The sequence below is a fragment of the Raphanus sativus genome, chromosome 5 (genome assembly GCF_000801105.2).
Source record: "Raphanus sativus cultivar WK10039 chromosome 5, ASM80110v3, whole genome shotgun sequence".
Classification (NCBI taxonomy): domain Eukaryota; kingdom Viridiplantae; phylum Streptophyta; class Magnoliopsida; order Brassicales; family Brassicaceae; genus Raphanus; species Raphanus sativus.
Window position 1 is genome coordinate 23,325,606 of NC_079515.1, and position 13,834 is coordinate 23,339,439.

General features: G+C 33.4%; 3 protein-coding genes across 4 annotated transcripts; 1 reads left to right on the forward strand and 2 right to left on the reverse strand.

The window, feature by feature from the left end:
* Nucleotides 1–643: 643 nt before the first annotated feature.
* Nucleotides 644–2,409, reverse strand: LOC108833375 (uncharacterized). The gene has a single exon (XM_018606800.2). The coding sequence runs from the start codon at nucleotides 2,299–2,301 to the stop codon at nucleotides 727–729; it is 1,575 nt and encodes a 524-aa protein (XP_018462302.2). The 5' UTR covers nucleotides 2,302–2,409; the 3' UTR covers nucleotides 644–726.
* Nucleotides 2,410–3,196: 787 nt separating this feature from the next.
* Nucleotides 3,197–6,280, reverse strand: LOC108833374 (uncharacterized protein At4g04980). Of its 2 annotated transcripts, none has more exons than XM_057010320.1 (10): nucleotides 6,151–6,280; nucleotides 5,752–6,072; nucleotides 5,562–5,653; nucleotides 5,338–5,471; nucleotides 5,186–5,254; nucleotides 4,218–5,106; nucleotides 3,960–4,125; nucleotides 3,716–3,880; nucleotides 3,487–3,639; nucleotides 3,197–3,415 (listed from the first exon to the last, which is right to left on the reverse strand). In XM_057010320.1, the coding sequence occupies exons 1-10, from the start codon at nucleotides 6,175–6,177 to the stop codon at nucleotides 3,197–3,199; spliced, it is 2,235 nt and encodes a 744-aa protein (XP_056866300.1). In that variant the 5' UTR covers nucleotides 6,178–6,280. The 2 variants fall into 2 exon arrangements, with proteins under 2 accessions (XP_056866300.1, XP_056866301.1); XM_057010321.1 differs by having other exon boundaries at nucleotides 3,487–3,640; nucleotides 3,681–3,880; nucleotides 5,338–5,464; nucleotides 5,561–5,653.
* A 2,766-nt stretch (nucleotides 6,281–9,046) lies between these two features.
* LOC108833373 (uncharacterized) lies at nucleotides 9,047–10,220 on the forward strand. Its single transcript, XM_018606797.2, has one exon. It carries the CDS (start codon nucleotides 9,295–9,297, stop codon nucleotides 10,072–10,074), a length of 780 nt encoding a protein of 259 aa, XP_018462299.2. The 5' UTR covers nucleotides 9,047–9,294; the 3' UTR covers nucleotides 10,075–10,220.
* Nucleotides 10,221–13,834: the final 3,614 nt, after the last annotated feature.

The following is a 13,834-nucleotide window of genomic DNA, read 5'->3' on the forward strand; positions in this document are numbered from 1 at the left end:
TTTCCCTGTGAGTTTTGAACCAAGAGATTCTGTTTGATATGGTTTTCATCTGTTGTATGTTGTAAGTTTTAAGGTTTTATATCTTGCAGTTAGTCCTCACCTTTAACGCAAGTTCAATGTAACCTGAAGCACATGTTTCATTAGCTTCAATTCTGGTTCTGCACTGCAATTAGGTGTCAAGTTTCGCATGAGGTTGAATCCTGCATTAGAAATTTAGACAAACAATATCTAATATTATAAGTAAAGCCTAGTTCTAATTAATATAAGATTTTTGAGAAGAGGTCCAAAAATAGTTTATATGAAGCTTTCATTTGGATTCAAAATGGATAAATATCATACTATTATTTTACATGGGCTTGAAAAAGCCAAGAAATTCATTTCTCTTTCTTTTTTTCTACTTTCATCTCCTAATGAAACTTCAATCAGATTTTGCATCTTATTTTGGTTCACAGCTTCTCATTGTGATGCCAAAGAATCTGATTAGGAGCTCCCAGAAATGTACAGCTACATTTTGTTTTGGTTTGATTTTGAAGTTCACTTCTAACTGTCAACTATTGTCTTTGTTTTTTTCTACAGAACAAAGAAAATGCCTATAGAAATCGGACCACGTAGCTTTGCTTCGAGGAAGAAAAAGATTAGGACGTTTGCTTAGAGATTATTGTTTTAGAAGAAAAAACAATTCCGTTTATAAATAAAAGTTACAAGAGTTTTATGAATCGCATGCGATTATTTTTCAGGAAAGACACAAGAAGAGCACATGAATACACTTTTATTTACCTGACTTTTCAGAACCAAATCACCGATACAATGGTTTTTACATTCATAGCAAGTTGGCCGAGACAGACTGTTGTTGGGAAGCAATTCAAATGTTCCTTTGTCACGTATCTTTAAAGTGTATCCAGGTCTTGGGTGTAATAGATTTGTAAATACGCATTTAGTATGAAGAGTGGAGTTACAATCACGACACCAGTAAAACCCTCTCTCGGGGAATCCTTCCTCTTCGCATACACCGCAACAATAGGTTGAATTCGCATTTCCCTCACCATAGCCTAAGGAGAGAGGATGGTCATCATATTTGTGTCTTACCAGCTGTGTGGGTAGAGTAGCGCATTTGAAGCATAAAGTGAAGCCTCCACAAGCACCATGATTAATAATGCAACGTAGATGCACCTCATGTACCGAGTCACAAACTGTACATTTCCTGCGTGACTCATAAGATTTAAATGGGAACAACCAATGTGGATGGCTTTCATGTTTAAATGCATCAGTAATTGACGCACAACGAACATCAATCTGGAAGCCGAATATATAATTAGCATATTTGAAACCAGTGCAATAACGTTCGCAAGCGTCACACGAAAAATAGGTGAATTTAGCAGACGAATAGTTGACATGCAAATTAAGTTGGCGTCTGCTGATCAGGTGCCTTTTTCGTAGAGGGAGATTAGCGCATGCAACGTGAAGCATAAAATCACATTGTGTACATCTGTAACACCTTTCAGAATTAAAAGAAATGGTGCATGCATAGCAGTGTTTATCTTCTTGGAGTCCTAGTGAAGCCTCCAGATTGTGTTCATGGCTAAAATGTTTGATTAGGTTTTGATCTATCACTTCAAATGGCTTACCTTCTTCTTCTTCTTCGGGTTTCCCTTCGAGTTCTCTCCCATCCCAAATATAACGATCTGTTGCACACTTTGAATGAACAACATAAGAGCAAATTAAGCAAGAATATGCTACATACCCTCCTTGAACAGGCTCATGGCATATACCACAAATCCAGTTCCCAGGTCCCAGAGAGGAAACATGAGAGACGCGGTGGTCGTGCCGGTTGATATATATAACACGTGGTAAGAAGATGCATTTTCTATGGGTTATGAAACAACATTGATGACAAATACATGGGTAGTCTGAACTGAAAAATCCACATGCATCACAGGTGAAGGAAAGCTTAATCGGTATTTGTTGGAGTTCATGCTTGTGCGCCTTAGCTTGGTTGATGATCAGAGGCTTTCTCGCACACGGGATACATATATTAAAATCACATTGTGAACATCGATACAACACTTTGGGCTCATCGTCGTGACATAGATGGCATTGGTAATAATTTGCGAGCTTGAGAGTGTGTTTATGATGAGAAGGAAGGTTGAGGTTCATGCATTCCTCGTGGAAACTAAAATTGCAATGATCACATTTGCGGCCTTGTTTTTTGTCATCTTCTTCGTAACATGCAGTGCATTTTGATGAGGAGGAGTTTGTGGATTTTAAGAGATTACCGTCATTGGGGCATCGCATAGGCATCATCTTGTGCAGGGTTTACATGTTGAGTTATGGGTCTTTTTAGGGAAAGTTTTCAATTTCTCTTTTCTATTTGTTTCTTCTTTCACTGAAGATTTTTGTTTATATTGAAAAGAAGAACAGGAAGAAGAAATGAATTAATTATTGTCTTTGTGGTTAGTAGATTTTATAATTGTCGGTTTGTCTTGAATTGGATCATTAGATTACTTACTTGATAATAAAAAATAACAGATAACTTTACGTCAAAAGCGAATCAGGTCTTTTGCCTATTGAATAAAGAGAATCAGGTCTTGCCTACTGAATGACCCCATAGTTACATAGATTCTTTTTTCATATAAATCATTATTCTTTCTTTTTCTAGACACGATAAGGAAATATAATAGGAATATATATATATATATATATATATATATATATATGAAAATAAATTGACCATTACCATTTGTAACTTGAGCATTACAATTACACAAATAAATGGGAGAACCAATACATATGCTGATGACTTAGAAAAATTCCACAAAACTTGAAACGCTTGGGGTGATCACTGACTCTGGAGATCCATATACTGTGATTCATAGTGTGATCATGTTGATGTATAATAGAAGGTTACAAGTAGTATGTTAGATCTTTCCTTTTTAGAGTTTAATCACGTTGTCTGTCTCAGCTGTCTTTTACTTAGATACTCCATTCTTTTGTAGTTTACTTGATACCTCTTAAATCATATATACAAGTTTGGTTTACGACATTTTTCTTACAAATTGTTATTATTACATTCTGAAATGATTATATGATGATGTAAATAAATGTCATTACGTGATGACATTTCACAGTACATTAGAGATGAAATTTTGAATCTATATTTTCAGGTGAAGCATATTAAGAGGAGAGGTGAGGCCTTTAGTCATCGGTTTTTGAGGACTAATTCAATTTCACTACCCAACTCTCTGGTAAGCTTATCAGCTCGGTCATCATGTCCACCAGCAAATATGTAAACTCTGTATGCAAAATGAAATGCTCTCCACAACGTTTTAGCAAATCCTACAGTCTTATTCTTGATCATGCTCGGCTTTGCCTTGCGTGATTCTGAACTATGTGATGTAATATTTGCTTCTCTTTTTTCCTGTGAGTTTTAAAACCAAGAGATTTCGTTTATGAGGTTAAAGGTTTTTATAACTTGGAGTTAGTCCTTACCTTTAACGCAAGTTCAATGCAACCTGATGAGATGTTAACCATTGTTTCCTTGATCCGAGTAAGGATACTGAAGTCGAAAGGGATGTTATGTCTCTTGAACTTCTTTTCCTCTTCTATTTTGATCTGGTCTAGAGTTTCAATCTCTCCTCTGATCTGTTTTTTTTTATCATTACTCTTCAAATAAGTATGGTGAAAAATAAGGGGAACACGCTATAGTAAGATGACTTGCCTTTGCAAAGTAACGTTCAGTCTTGTCAAAGAGTAGGTTTGCAGGAGACTCGATCTTCCAGTTATTGAGCTCTTTCATCATATCCTGCAGCTTTGAGTGCAATGCTGAAGCCGTTCTTATAGCATCAAGTTTATCCTCCGGGAACCCTTCACATCTCGCTAGAACCTAAGCTCAAACATCTTTCATTTGATCAAAAAAATCATAAGGTAACATCTTGATCACATTTGTTGTTGGTACCACTGACCTTTGTTTCATCTGTTAGTTTCTCAAGCACTGATTCTATATACAAGTGGAATCTCTGAAGCTCAGTCATGTCCTTACCCTGGAAGCTGGAGATCTCTGTTTTAAGCTCATTGATTGCTTTCATATATATTTGCACATCTGCTTCTATTTGCTGAAAGTAAGGTGACCTGTGTTGCCATAAAACACAAAGCTAAGTATCAGCTTTTTTTACCCCTTGTTGTGTGGTTCTGTTGTTTATAAACATGTTATGTGGTTTTACTTCTTTGTTATCTCAGCAAGAGCATCAGCCATTCCTTGCTTTCCACCAACGCCTTTGCTTCCTCCTCTCACTCCACGTGATCTTGGTTTTGGATCCTTCCCTTCAATTTTCGCCTTGAGGAATCTGTAGAGTTCCCCTAATTTGGTTGATCTCTTCAGTTTACCAGTTGCTTTCTTGGCTCCCAAGCGAAGTGGCGGCGGTGGTGGAGGAGCCCCTGGTCTTTTTCCTGGAGCCATTGGAAGTGGCTGTGGTGGCAGTAGTGCTGAAACCCCTGGAGGTGGAGGCAGCAGAGCTGGTCCTTTGGCAGCAATCACTGGAAGTGGACTTGGAGTTGGTAATGCAGCAGTCATTGGAAGTGGCTGTGGCAACGGTAGTGCAGCACTCTCTGGATGTGGAGGAGTTGGGGCCAAAGGTTCCAGAACCCTTTCAGATTTTTCTGAACATTTTGAGTAGCTTTTATCATCATCAGTCTGACTCTTAAAACTATCTTTATCCTTAGGAATTGCTTCTTTTGCTTTCTGAACCCTCTCTGTTTCTCTCTTCTGCTTCTCACTCTCATCATCACCATCATTTTTCTGAGCTTCTTTCTTACACACAGTTTGTTGGATAGTGAGTCGCTTCACATTGATAGGACTCAGTATTACAAGCGCCTGCATTCTCACATGTCTTGGAAGATTTGAAACAGATATTTCAATGTCTCTCGGTGGATGCAGCACCGTTCTTGGTGTGATGTGTTGCTTCATGACTGGTTTTGATGGTAATAAGGCTCGCTTACTCTGAGGAGGAGTAGTAAACTTTGGCTTCTTGTCCTCATTGTTGATCTCAGTCATGTTGAGCATCTCGTTCCTCCCAGTAATGAGTCCATCTAATGCAGCTAAAACTTTTCCCACTGCAAGAGAAACCAAATCAAATAAACTCAATAAGATCCTACAACGTTAACATGACTCTTATCTATCTCGTTTTCTTACATTTTTCGATCCGGCAATGTGTTAGCCGACGCCTTAGCGAAGAAGTTACTTCTCTACTACACTCCTCACCTGCATAACTTCTGGTTTAATGAAAACGTTGTTCAAGAAAAATAGAGTAGCATAATAATTATAGAACTTTTTGGAATGCTTACCAAGTCCATCGGGCAGATTCTTCCTAGGACTGCTATTGTTTATGTACTTGGAATTGATGATCCATTTGTGGTCATCGATCCATGAATCTCCAAATGATTTCAAAATGTTGTAAAATTGGTCAAGCAACTGTTGCAAGAGCAGTTTTGATTAGAGAAAAAAAAACAAAATAATAAATCATAAGTTGGTTAACTTAGGCATGAGATGAAAGTCTGCATGAAAAACCTTATCCGTATCACGTCCTATATCCAAGAGACACGAGGTCTCGACGATCTCAGGAAAAAGCTTGTGGAGATCTTTCATGGTACGCATCACCATCTACCAGTAGGAACAAAACATGTAAGAAGATGCAACAAAATATCTACGTATCATGATCAGTTTTTCTTGATAAAATATTATCAAAACGTTTAACTTACATTGGTTATGGAAAGATAACCGGTGAGAGGAGGAAGTTCAATGATGCCCCTAAATGTGATAATCTTCCTTCGAAGCTCGTGCATAAAAATGAAATGTCCTGTCCATTTGCTTGTACCGCAGCTCGAACTTGAGATGTTTGTTGTTTCTCTGTGAGCATTTTGTATATCTTCAGACGACGAAGCAACACGTCTTGATGGTTTTGGGCTAATGAAAGGAGATCTAGACTCCATGATATTGATCGATGATGGTGGAGAAACCAAGGAAGGTTTAACATCTTGTTTGGTCTTACTACTTGTAAGTAATGCTTGCCCTTTTACAGGCTGTAACAAAGTTCACAACAAATAAAGAACATAGATCAAATCGATGATTAAAAACATTGGTGAAACTGTGGTTTATACCTCAACTTTATGGGTTCTCACACTCATCAACTGAGAGAACGAGAGGAATGAAGTGTGTGAAGCTTAGAGTCGTTACTGTTAAAGCTAGCGCTCCACATCTATCAGAGCACCTCCTTCTCCTAGATTTTTTCATCCATGAAAATAAAAACAAATGAAAAATGATTAAAAAAGAAAAATAAAGAAGAGTATCTCAATTGATGATTTATAACATATTCATGAAATACTTCTAAAATCTGTGTTATTTTAAATTACTTTCCTTTTCTTTTCTTTTTGAATATTAAATTTATATAAATAACTAAATTATATAAGATATAATATTTTGTTTAATTATTTTTCTCAAAATTGTATGACTGTACATGCTCTCACTCATCCTTTAAGCACCCGCATTGGTTCTTTTCCACATGAGTCTCTACCTACAAAAAGGAATAAAAAACCAAACAGTAGCAGAAAGAGATAATTATATGAGGTACGTCCCTTTATGCAGAGATTCTTCAACAACAGTAATAAACGCCAATGCAACTTGGCATGCCCTCATTCAGACAATTTTGTTTTGGGTTTAAAAATTTACCTATTTAATATATATTTTTTTTGTCTGGTACCTATTTAATATATTACTTTAAAATAATAGTATAATAATCATAATTCTTTTTTTTGTCAAACTTAATAATCATAATTCACAAGAGATGTGTGTGAGAAACCGATCAATGCTGATGCTCTTAAGAATACAAACATAAATAGTAAAACTGTTTCATTCTTTTGTTTTTTGAGGTCAACAGAGGATATTTATTATAAATAATTAAACGTTCAGTTTATTTAATTTTCTTTTTGTTTGAAACTGAAAGTTATTATTGTTAAGTTTCAACTACGCCAGCAAGAGCCAAAAGATTAAGTAAAAAAAAAGGGTGAATTTGCTCAGTAACCAAATTTTCAATGGAAATTAAAAAAGTAGCTTTGATTTTGATGTTATTAAGTAACTGACTTTTGTCTCATATTTTATCCGGTTATATCCTTTGCATTAGCAAGTTTCCGGTGAAAGAAAGAGAGTGCATGACATATAGGAATGAAACACCATTATTTTCACCTCATATAAAATCAGCTACGTCAAATTCTTATTTACCTCATACACATTCAATATGCATCGATGTTACTATGCTAAATCCTTCCAATATATCTTATATTCTATTTAATAAACTTTAAACCCAATCCCCACATCTAAATAATAAACCTAAACTTGAATCCCTAAACCCAAATCCAATTGTTAAATCTAATTAAAGTTGCAATATGATTTCTAAAAAATCAAAAAAATAATATATAAATTTTTAACTATTATTCTATACTATCTAAAATGGAATAGAGACTACTTACATGAATTAATACATTTGTGTAGCAAACTTCAACCCTTACCCACCTCCAAACCTTAACCCAACAAGCTATTACATGAGGTGTCTATTCCATATTTCATACTATGTTATTTGCTATTATTTGCATAATACATCAAGCATTGATGTATATAACATAGAAAACTAATTGGAGGGGATTGGTAAGCGAAAACATGACAGTGAACACTAAACCCAAATTGGGAGAATATAAACTCTCATCCATTGCAACAAAAATCTTTCAGAAATTAAACTCTTGTGCGTTGTAAACGTTTGAATGGGGAAATGATAATTCATTATTACTGGTTCCTATTTGTATAGTACAACCATCATTGATTCACATAAAATAGCTAGCCAATAGGGGATTGGTAATAAAACACCTGACAATAAATACTAAACCCAAAGTTAGAAAAATATAAACCCTCATCTTTTGTAAATTAAAGTTTTCACAAATTAAACTCCTTTTCTGGAATTACGGAGTCATGTAATTACATTCATCCTCAAACATATGGAATAGACTTTGGGAAATATAGACAAGATAATAGAAATATGGGTGGTGGAGAAGGTATGGTCCCACATCTGCAATACTTGACCAGACTGTGACGAAGCCAACATCGCCAAGTCCTTATGAGCAGCTCGATCCAACGGAGATTAAAATAGTTGTTAATCTGTTTCAAATAGAATAATTTGACAAGATAGTTTATTATATTCCATTTCATATAGAATAGTCCATAGAAATCTTATGTTATGTCCACACGAAGACAAACCTATGTTTTTGCAGATGTTATTCCATACAACAAGCTATATTACTATATTCTGTACTTTGTGTATCTCCGATAAAAATCACAATTCAAATTTAATAGAGACTAAGAACACCAGATGAACAGAATCAAAAGAAAACTCCCTAGGAACTTACCATAGTTGAAGAGATTTGGAAAGAATCGTCAATGTGAAGTGGAAAAAGCACGTGGGAGTCATTACGCGATGCTGCGATTTCAACGCCGTCCGCTTGCTGACAATTTCAGATGCGGAGAAGAATATACCCTTGCAAATAATGGAGAAGAACTCAAATAAACGCTTTGAATACGGTGGAAGTGAAGTTGTGAAGGAAATCTGTGCTGGAGCTAAGCACTTTCTACGTTATTGTCAATGGAAATAAAAGGGAAGATGTGAACGCAGTTAGGCCACGATTTATTTTTTATAAATAATAATTGTGTTTTTTTTCTTCAGGTTTTCCCGGTTGCTTGAAGGGACAAAACAGGATTATTATGCAAAACTAACACCGTGTATAGAAACGTTAGGTTAAATGGGTAGATAATGAATTATGATTTTTTTCATGGTTATACGTCCTAATTTCCAAAAAAAAAAAGCCAAAAGATTACTTAACATTTTTACCAAAAAAAGAAAAGAGCCAAAAGATTACCGTCTTAAAATCTGCATCTTCTTTTTTCGGTCGACTACTGCATGCTTTACTATAGCACGTGCCACGTGTAAAGACAAAATTGGTTATCAATTATAAAACGTGAAATTTAAAACGAATCGTAAAAAGGTGTCGGCGTATGCCTGTGATTTCTTTAGGAGTTGCTAACTTTTTTCTCCAGGATTTACAGGTTAAAGCAAAAATGGTTATAAAAAATATCTGTATCATTTTTATATAAAAATCTTTTGGTGAAAGTTAGGCTAATTAAGCATAGCCAATAAATACCCAAAACTCTCACTTCACTGATTAAACACCAAAACAAGACTACACCTCACACTGTCCTCTCTTATGGGTTGTTGCGTCAGCTCCCTCACCACCGACCAGAAAGATGATCCCATCTCCGGAAAGAACACAGCACCGCCTCCATCCGTCAATGAGGAAGAGACAGTAGTCAAAGAAGTCTTGTCCGAAACCACATTGGTAACTGACGACACGACGTCGAACAAGATTCCGGAAGACAAGGAGAAGAAACCCGGAGCCGTCAAGTTAGATCCGGGCCCTGGTTTAACCGAGAACGGTTTGGTTGAACCGGAGAAAGGATCGAAAGTTTCGGAAATTTGCAGTTTGAGCGAGAGTCTGCTTTGTATAGTGAACGAGTGCAATGAGGAAGAAGCGAAACAGAGGAAGCTGCATGGCGTGAGACAGAGATCTCCGGCGAAATCTAGGAACCGGGTCATGGTTCATAACTACCCGACCCGGAGAACCGATATGTCGCCACGTAAGAGAAACACAGAAGGAGGAGAAGGAGAAGAAGCTGGCTCGGTGAGGCTGGTGACTTCGGGTACGGGTCAGAGAGACCCGAATGAAAGATCCGGGAGGAGGAGGTCCAGGTCGCCGGCGATGAAAAGGTCAGTCGTGATGGGTCCCACTCGGGATCATTATAGTATTAGTACGGACAATGGTGGAGCAAATCTGTCTCCGGGTCGGGTGAGACCTGATCCGAATAAGAATGGGTCGGATCATCAGCGGTGGCCGAGTTGCGGTGCGGCTGGAAGGAATGACGTATCTACATCTACCGAGTCGTTCGAGAACCCTCTTGTTATGTTAGAGTGTTTCATCTTTGTTTGAGAATTTTATGAAAAAAGATATATTCCAGGAGTTGGAACAGGTAGGTACGGTCAAGAGAATTCAAGAGTGTTTCATCTTTCTTTGAGAATAAATTGTATTAAAAACTCCATATGTTTTCTTAATACATCTTATTGACTAAGAGAGAATGCTTACTCCGTTTCGGATTAGATGTAGTCGTAAAGTTAAAAATTTGTTTTATCATTTTATTTTTTCAGTGCATCTAATTATTAGTTTAAAAAAAAAAAAATATCCATATTCTTTTAACTTATTAATTAACAAGACCTTAATTATCTATTAACTATGTTAGTTACATTTGGTTTGAGTATATATTACTAATTTATTATATGCTATTTTGGAATATAAAGGGATAAGTGTTGTCGGTTCGAATTTACAAGTGAACATAAGCGATAATCTTTTTAGTTCGTGCATATATATATAATTTTAAAAATAAATCATAAAACAAAATTAATAAATAGTTTCATTTTTATTAGTTTTGAGTCGTTTGTATTTTATATACATAAACTTAAGTAAAAACCAATGTTAAGTAATAATATATATCTGTCTTAGTTAACTTTGGGTTTTGAATATAAGAATCATGATCGAATTAGTTATTCAATATTTTTATATATATTGAGTTGCAGATATTTATTTTAATTAATCACAACTACCTCTTATACTAAGTATGCTAAAACCGATTTCATTTTACTACATTTATTTTGACTTTCTGGTTTTAGATTTGAAAAATAATTTTTATAATTTAATATACACTGAGTAAGAGAAAATATTAAGAAATCTGAAGTGAAGATTCTTACGCTTTTAAATAAATGAATATGACATTTAATTTTACAAAAATGTTATGCAAAAATATACATATTTATAAAATAACTAAATCATAATATAGGTGTCAAAAAAAAACTAAAGTCATAATATTTTCTTATTTCGTTCTAAGTTTTCTATTTTTCATTTTATATGTAGGATACTAGATACATAAACAAGAGATTGTTTAGAATATTACTAAGTATGAAATTTTGATTGGATTGGTTATCTATATTTAGGATATAATGGACTCATAGATTCTTTTGAGTTGAATCACAACTGTTTGTGTTATTACTGAGGCTAAAATAAGATTAATATTGTTAATTAGTTTATCTTCTTAGATTTATAAAATTATTTCTGTTAAATTTTAGAAGTACACAAATCAATTAGGTTTTAACAAAAACTAAGAAATTGATTCCATACACTTGGTTATATTTGATTTGGGTCAAGTGCTTTTAAGTTAGTCGTAAAATAAATATTTTTTTTTTTAAAATTAATATTAAATGATCGGTTATCCTATTTAATAATGATCGGTTATCCTATTTTTTTAAAATGTGATATTAGATATCTGATTTATGCTATTTAAAAGAATTTTATTTCATTTTCAATATTTTGATCAAAATTGTTGCACTCTAAATATTTTAAGAATATAAATTATGTTATATATATATATATATATTAAAATGTATAGATATTTTTTATCTTTGAAAAATATAATGAATAATAACATTAAAATTTGTCATAGATGTAACCGATACATTTATAGATACTTTCTTTTATTCTTTATTTTGTTTGTAAAATAAAAATAAAAAGTAAAATAATAGAAAAATATAAATTGATTATAAAATTAAGCAAAAATAAATAATAATAATTTTAGAAATAATGATAATATATATATAGTTTTTAGTTGATTAAGGTTAACATTTATAATTGACCTTTAACATGAGAGCAATAAACATAGGAAAGTGAGTATTCAAATAATATTATAGAAAAATATTCCGATGATATCTACTTTGTATTTACGAGTTTCACAATTTCATGATTTGTTTGGATGTGTCTCATCAAATGTATTGAGCGCTTACCTTAAGCTGAATATTTATGTTTCAAAAGGTATATATGAAATTTTAAGTAATTGATCATGAAATACACTAATTATTATTGTGTATGCTTTTATTTCCAACTCAACAACAAACCGTAGGCTCCAAATCTTGATTTCAGGTTAGAAGCAACATGATTTCACATAAGACAACATTTAAGAAAACACCAGAAGCAAAATTTGGACAAAAAGAAACTTTGGCTTGTCCTTTTAAAAAAAAAAATTTGGTTTGTATAAAGCTAGCTAGCTTTGTAGTTTATAGTAGTATAAGTGTGTTGTCATCTTCATTAAATGTACAACTTGAATATAATATTAAGAAATACTTAACATTTTTTTTCAAAAAAATACCTAAAATTCTTCATTATATGTACAACTTGAATATAATGTACAGAGTTCAATTGGTAAACAAATCCAATATATTTTTTGGAATTCTAAAATTTAAAGTTTCTCATGCGCATTTCATTAGAAATATATATATCAATATCTATATAGTCTTGTATTAGACAATTGATACTCGATCTTGCATATTGATATACATTTGCTCAAGACACAGGGATATAATCACCTATAAAGAATTTAAAATCAAGTATTATTTTCAAATCGTTGTATATGTTCGTATTTGTGATATTCACAGCTTACTCAAATCTCATACACAAAAATTCTATCAAATTTTTATTTTTTAATAGTTTGGATATTCAATTTCGTAAACAGAGATTGTTATATATATTTCAATTTGGTACCAGTGAAGGTAGTGTCATTTTTAGTTTAGACTGTTAGATTCTTTTCAAATGACAAAGATTTGATAACTCTTTTTGTCTGGTAATCATTTAAACTTTTTTCTCTTTTGCATAGTAATTTATTTATTATTTAGGCTCATCTTTTATATAAAGCATTGTAAAGATTTTGCTTTAAAAGCTTTCTTGCTTGTCCTTTTGTGTACACACACCACATAAACTATTTTTGGGATGAAAATTGAATAATCCGGCGAAGCAAAGATGGTTTTACGGTTAATTAGCTTAAAATTGTGATCATACTTTTTTTTTTGTTTAAGTTTGTCCTCATGCTTATGTATATGGTAAAACAAAAACAGGATGAGACCATAGGTTCTAGACTAAATTAATATACTCAAAAGTGCATCATAGCACATTATTAACTATTGATATGCATATCGTTCCTCGGAGAAACCATAACTTTAATATGCTTATTGTCTCTAGGAAAAAACATCTTTTTAAAGAAGAATAACATTTATCTAAGTTACAGGGACTAGATGATTTATATCCAAATTAAAAAATGGTAGGGCAGAAAATGCTGGGAGGTAGAATCCATAACAAAAGTTTGAACTGCAATTGTCTGAAAATGAATGAAACAATCGTTATGTGATGCCTTGAATCCTCTGGTGACCAAAACGTACAATTTTCATTCTTTATTTTTGTTTCGCTTTTTGGGTAATGAGAGACCATCAAGGACAAAAATAACCATCAAGGACAAAAATAAAGGCTAATTTTACAAAATCTAATATATTTTGCCTCAATACTTTTTTTCTTAAGAGAGACCAATGATTCGAATTCACATCAATATATCTTCCAATCTCATTACTAGTTTTTGTCTGTATTTTAGTACTACAATCATTGTTCGGAACAACATAAAATCTGAATTAATAGTTCAATTGGTTTTAATAGAAGGCCTTTTCTGAAAAAAAAAAAAATTTGGTGGTTAGATAACACGGCTATTGGTTTGTGTGTTTCCTGCTACCGAAGTACAATAATCAATTATTTAATAAGAATGATCCTCGGACAAATGTTGAAAAGTAAAACCATAATGTTATTCAGTATTCGTATAAGATATTGG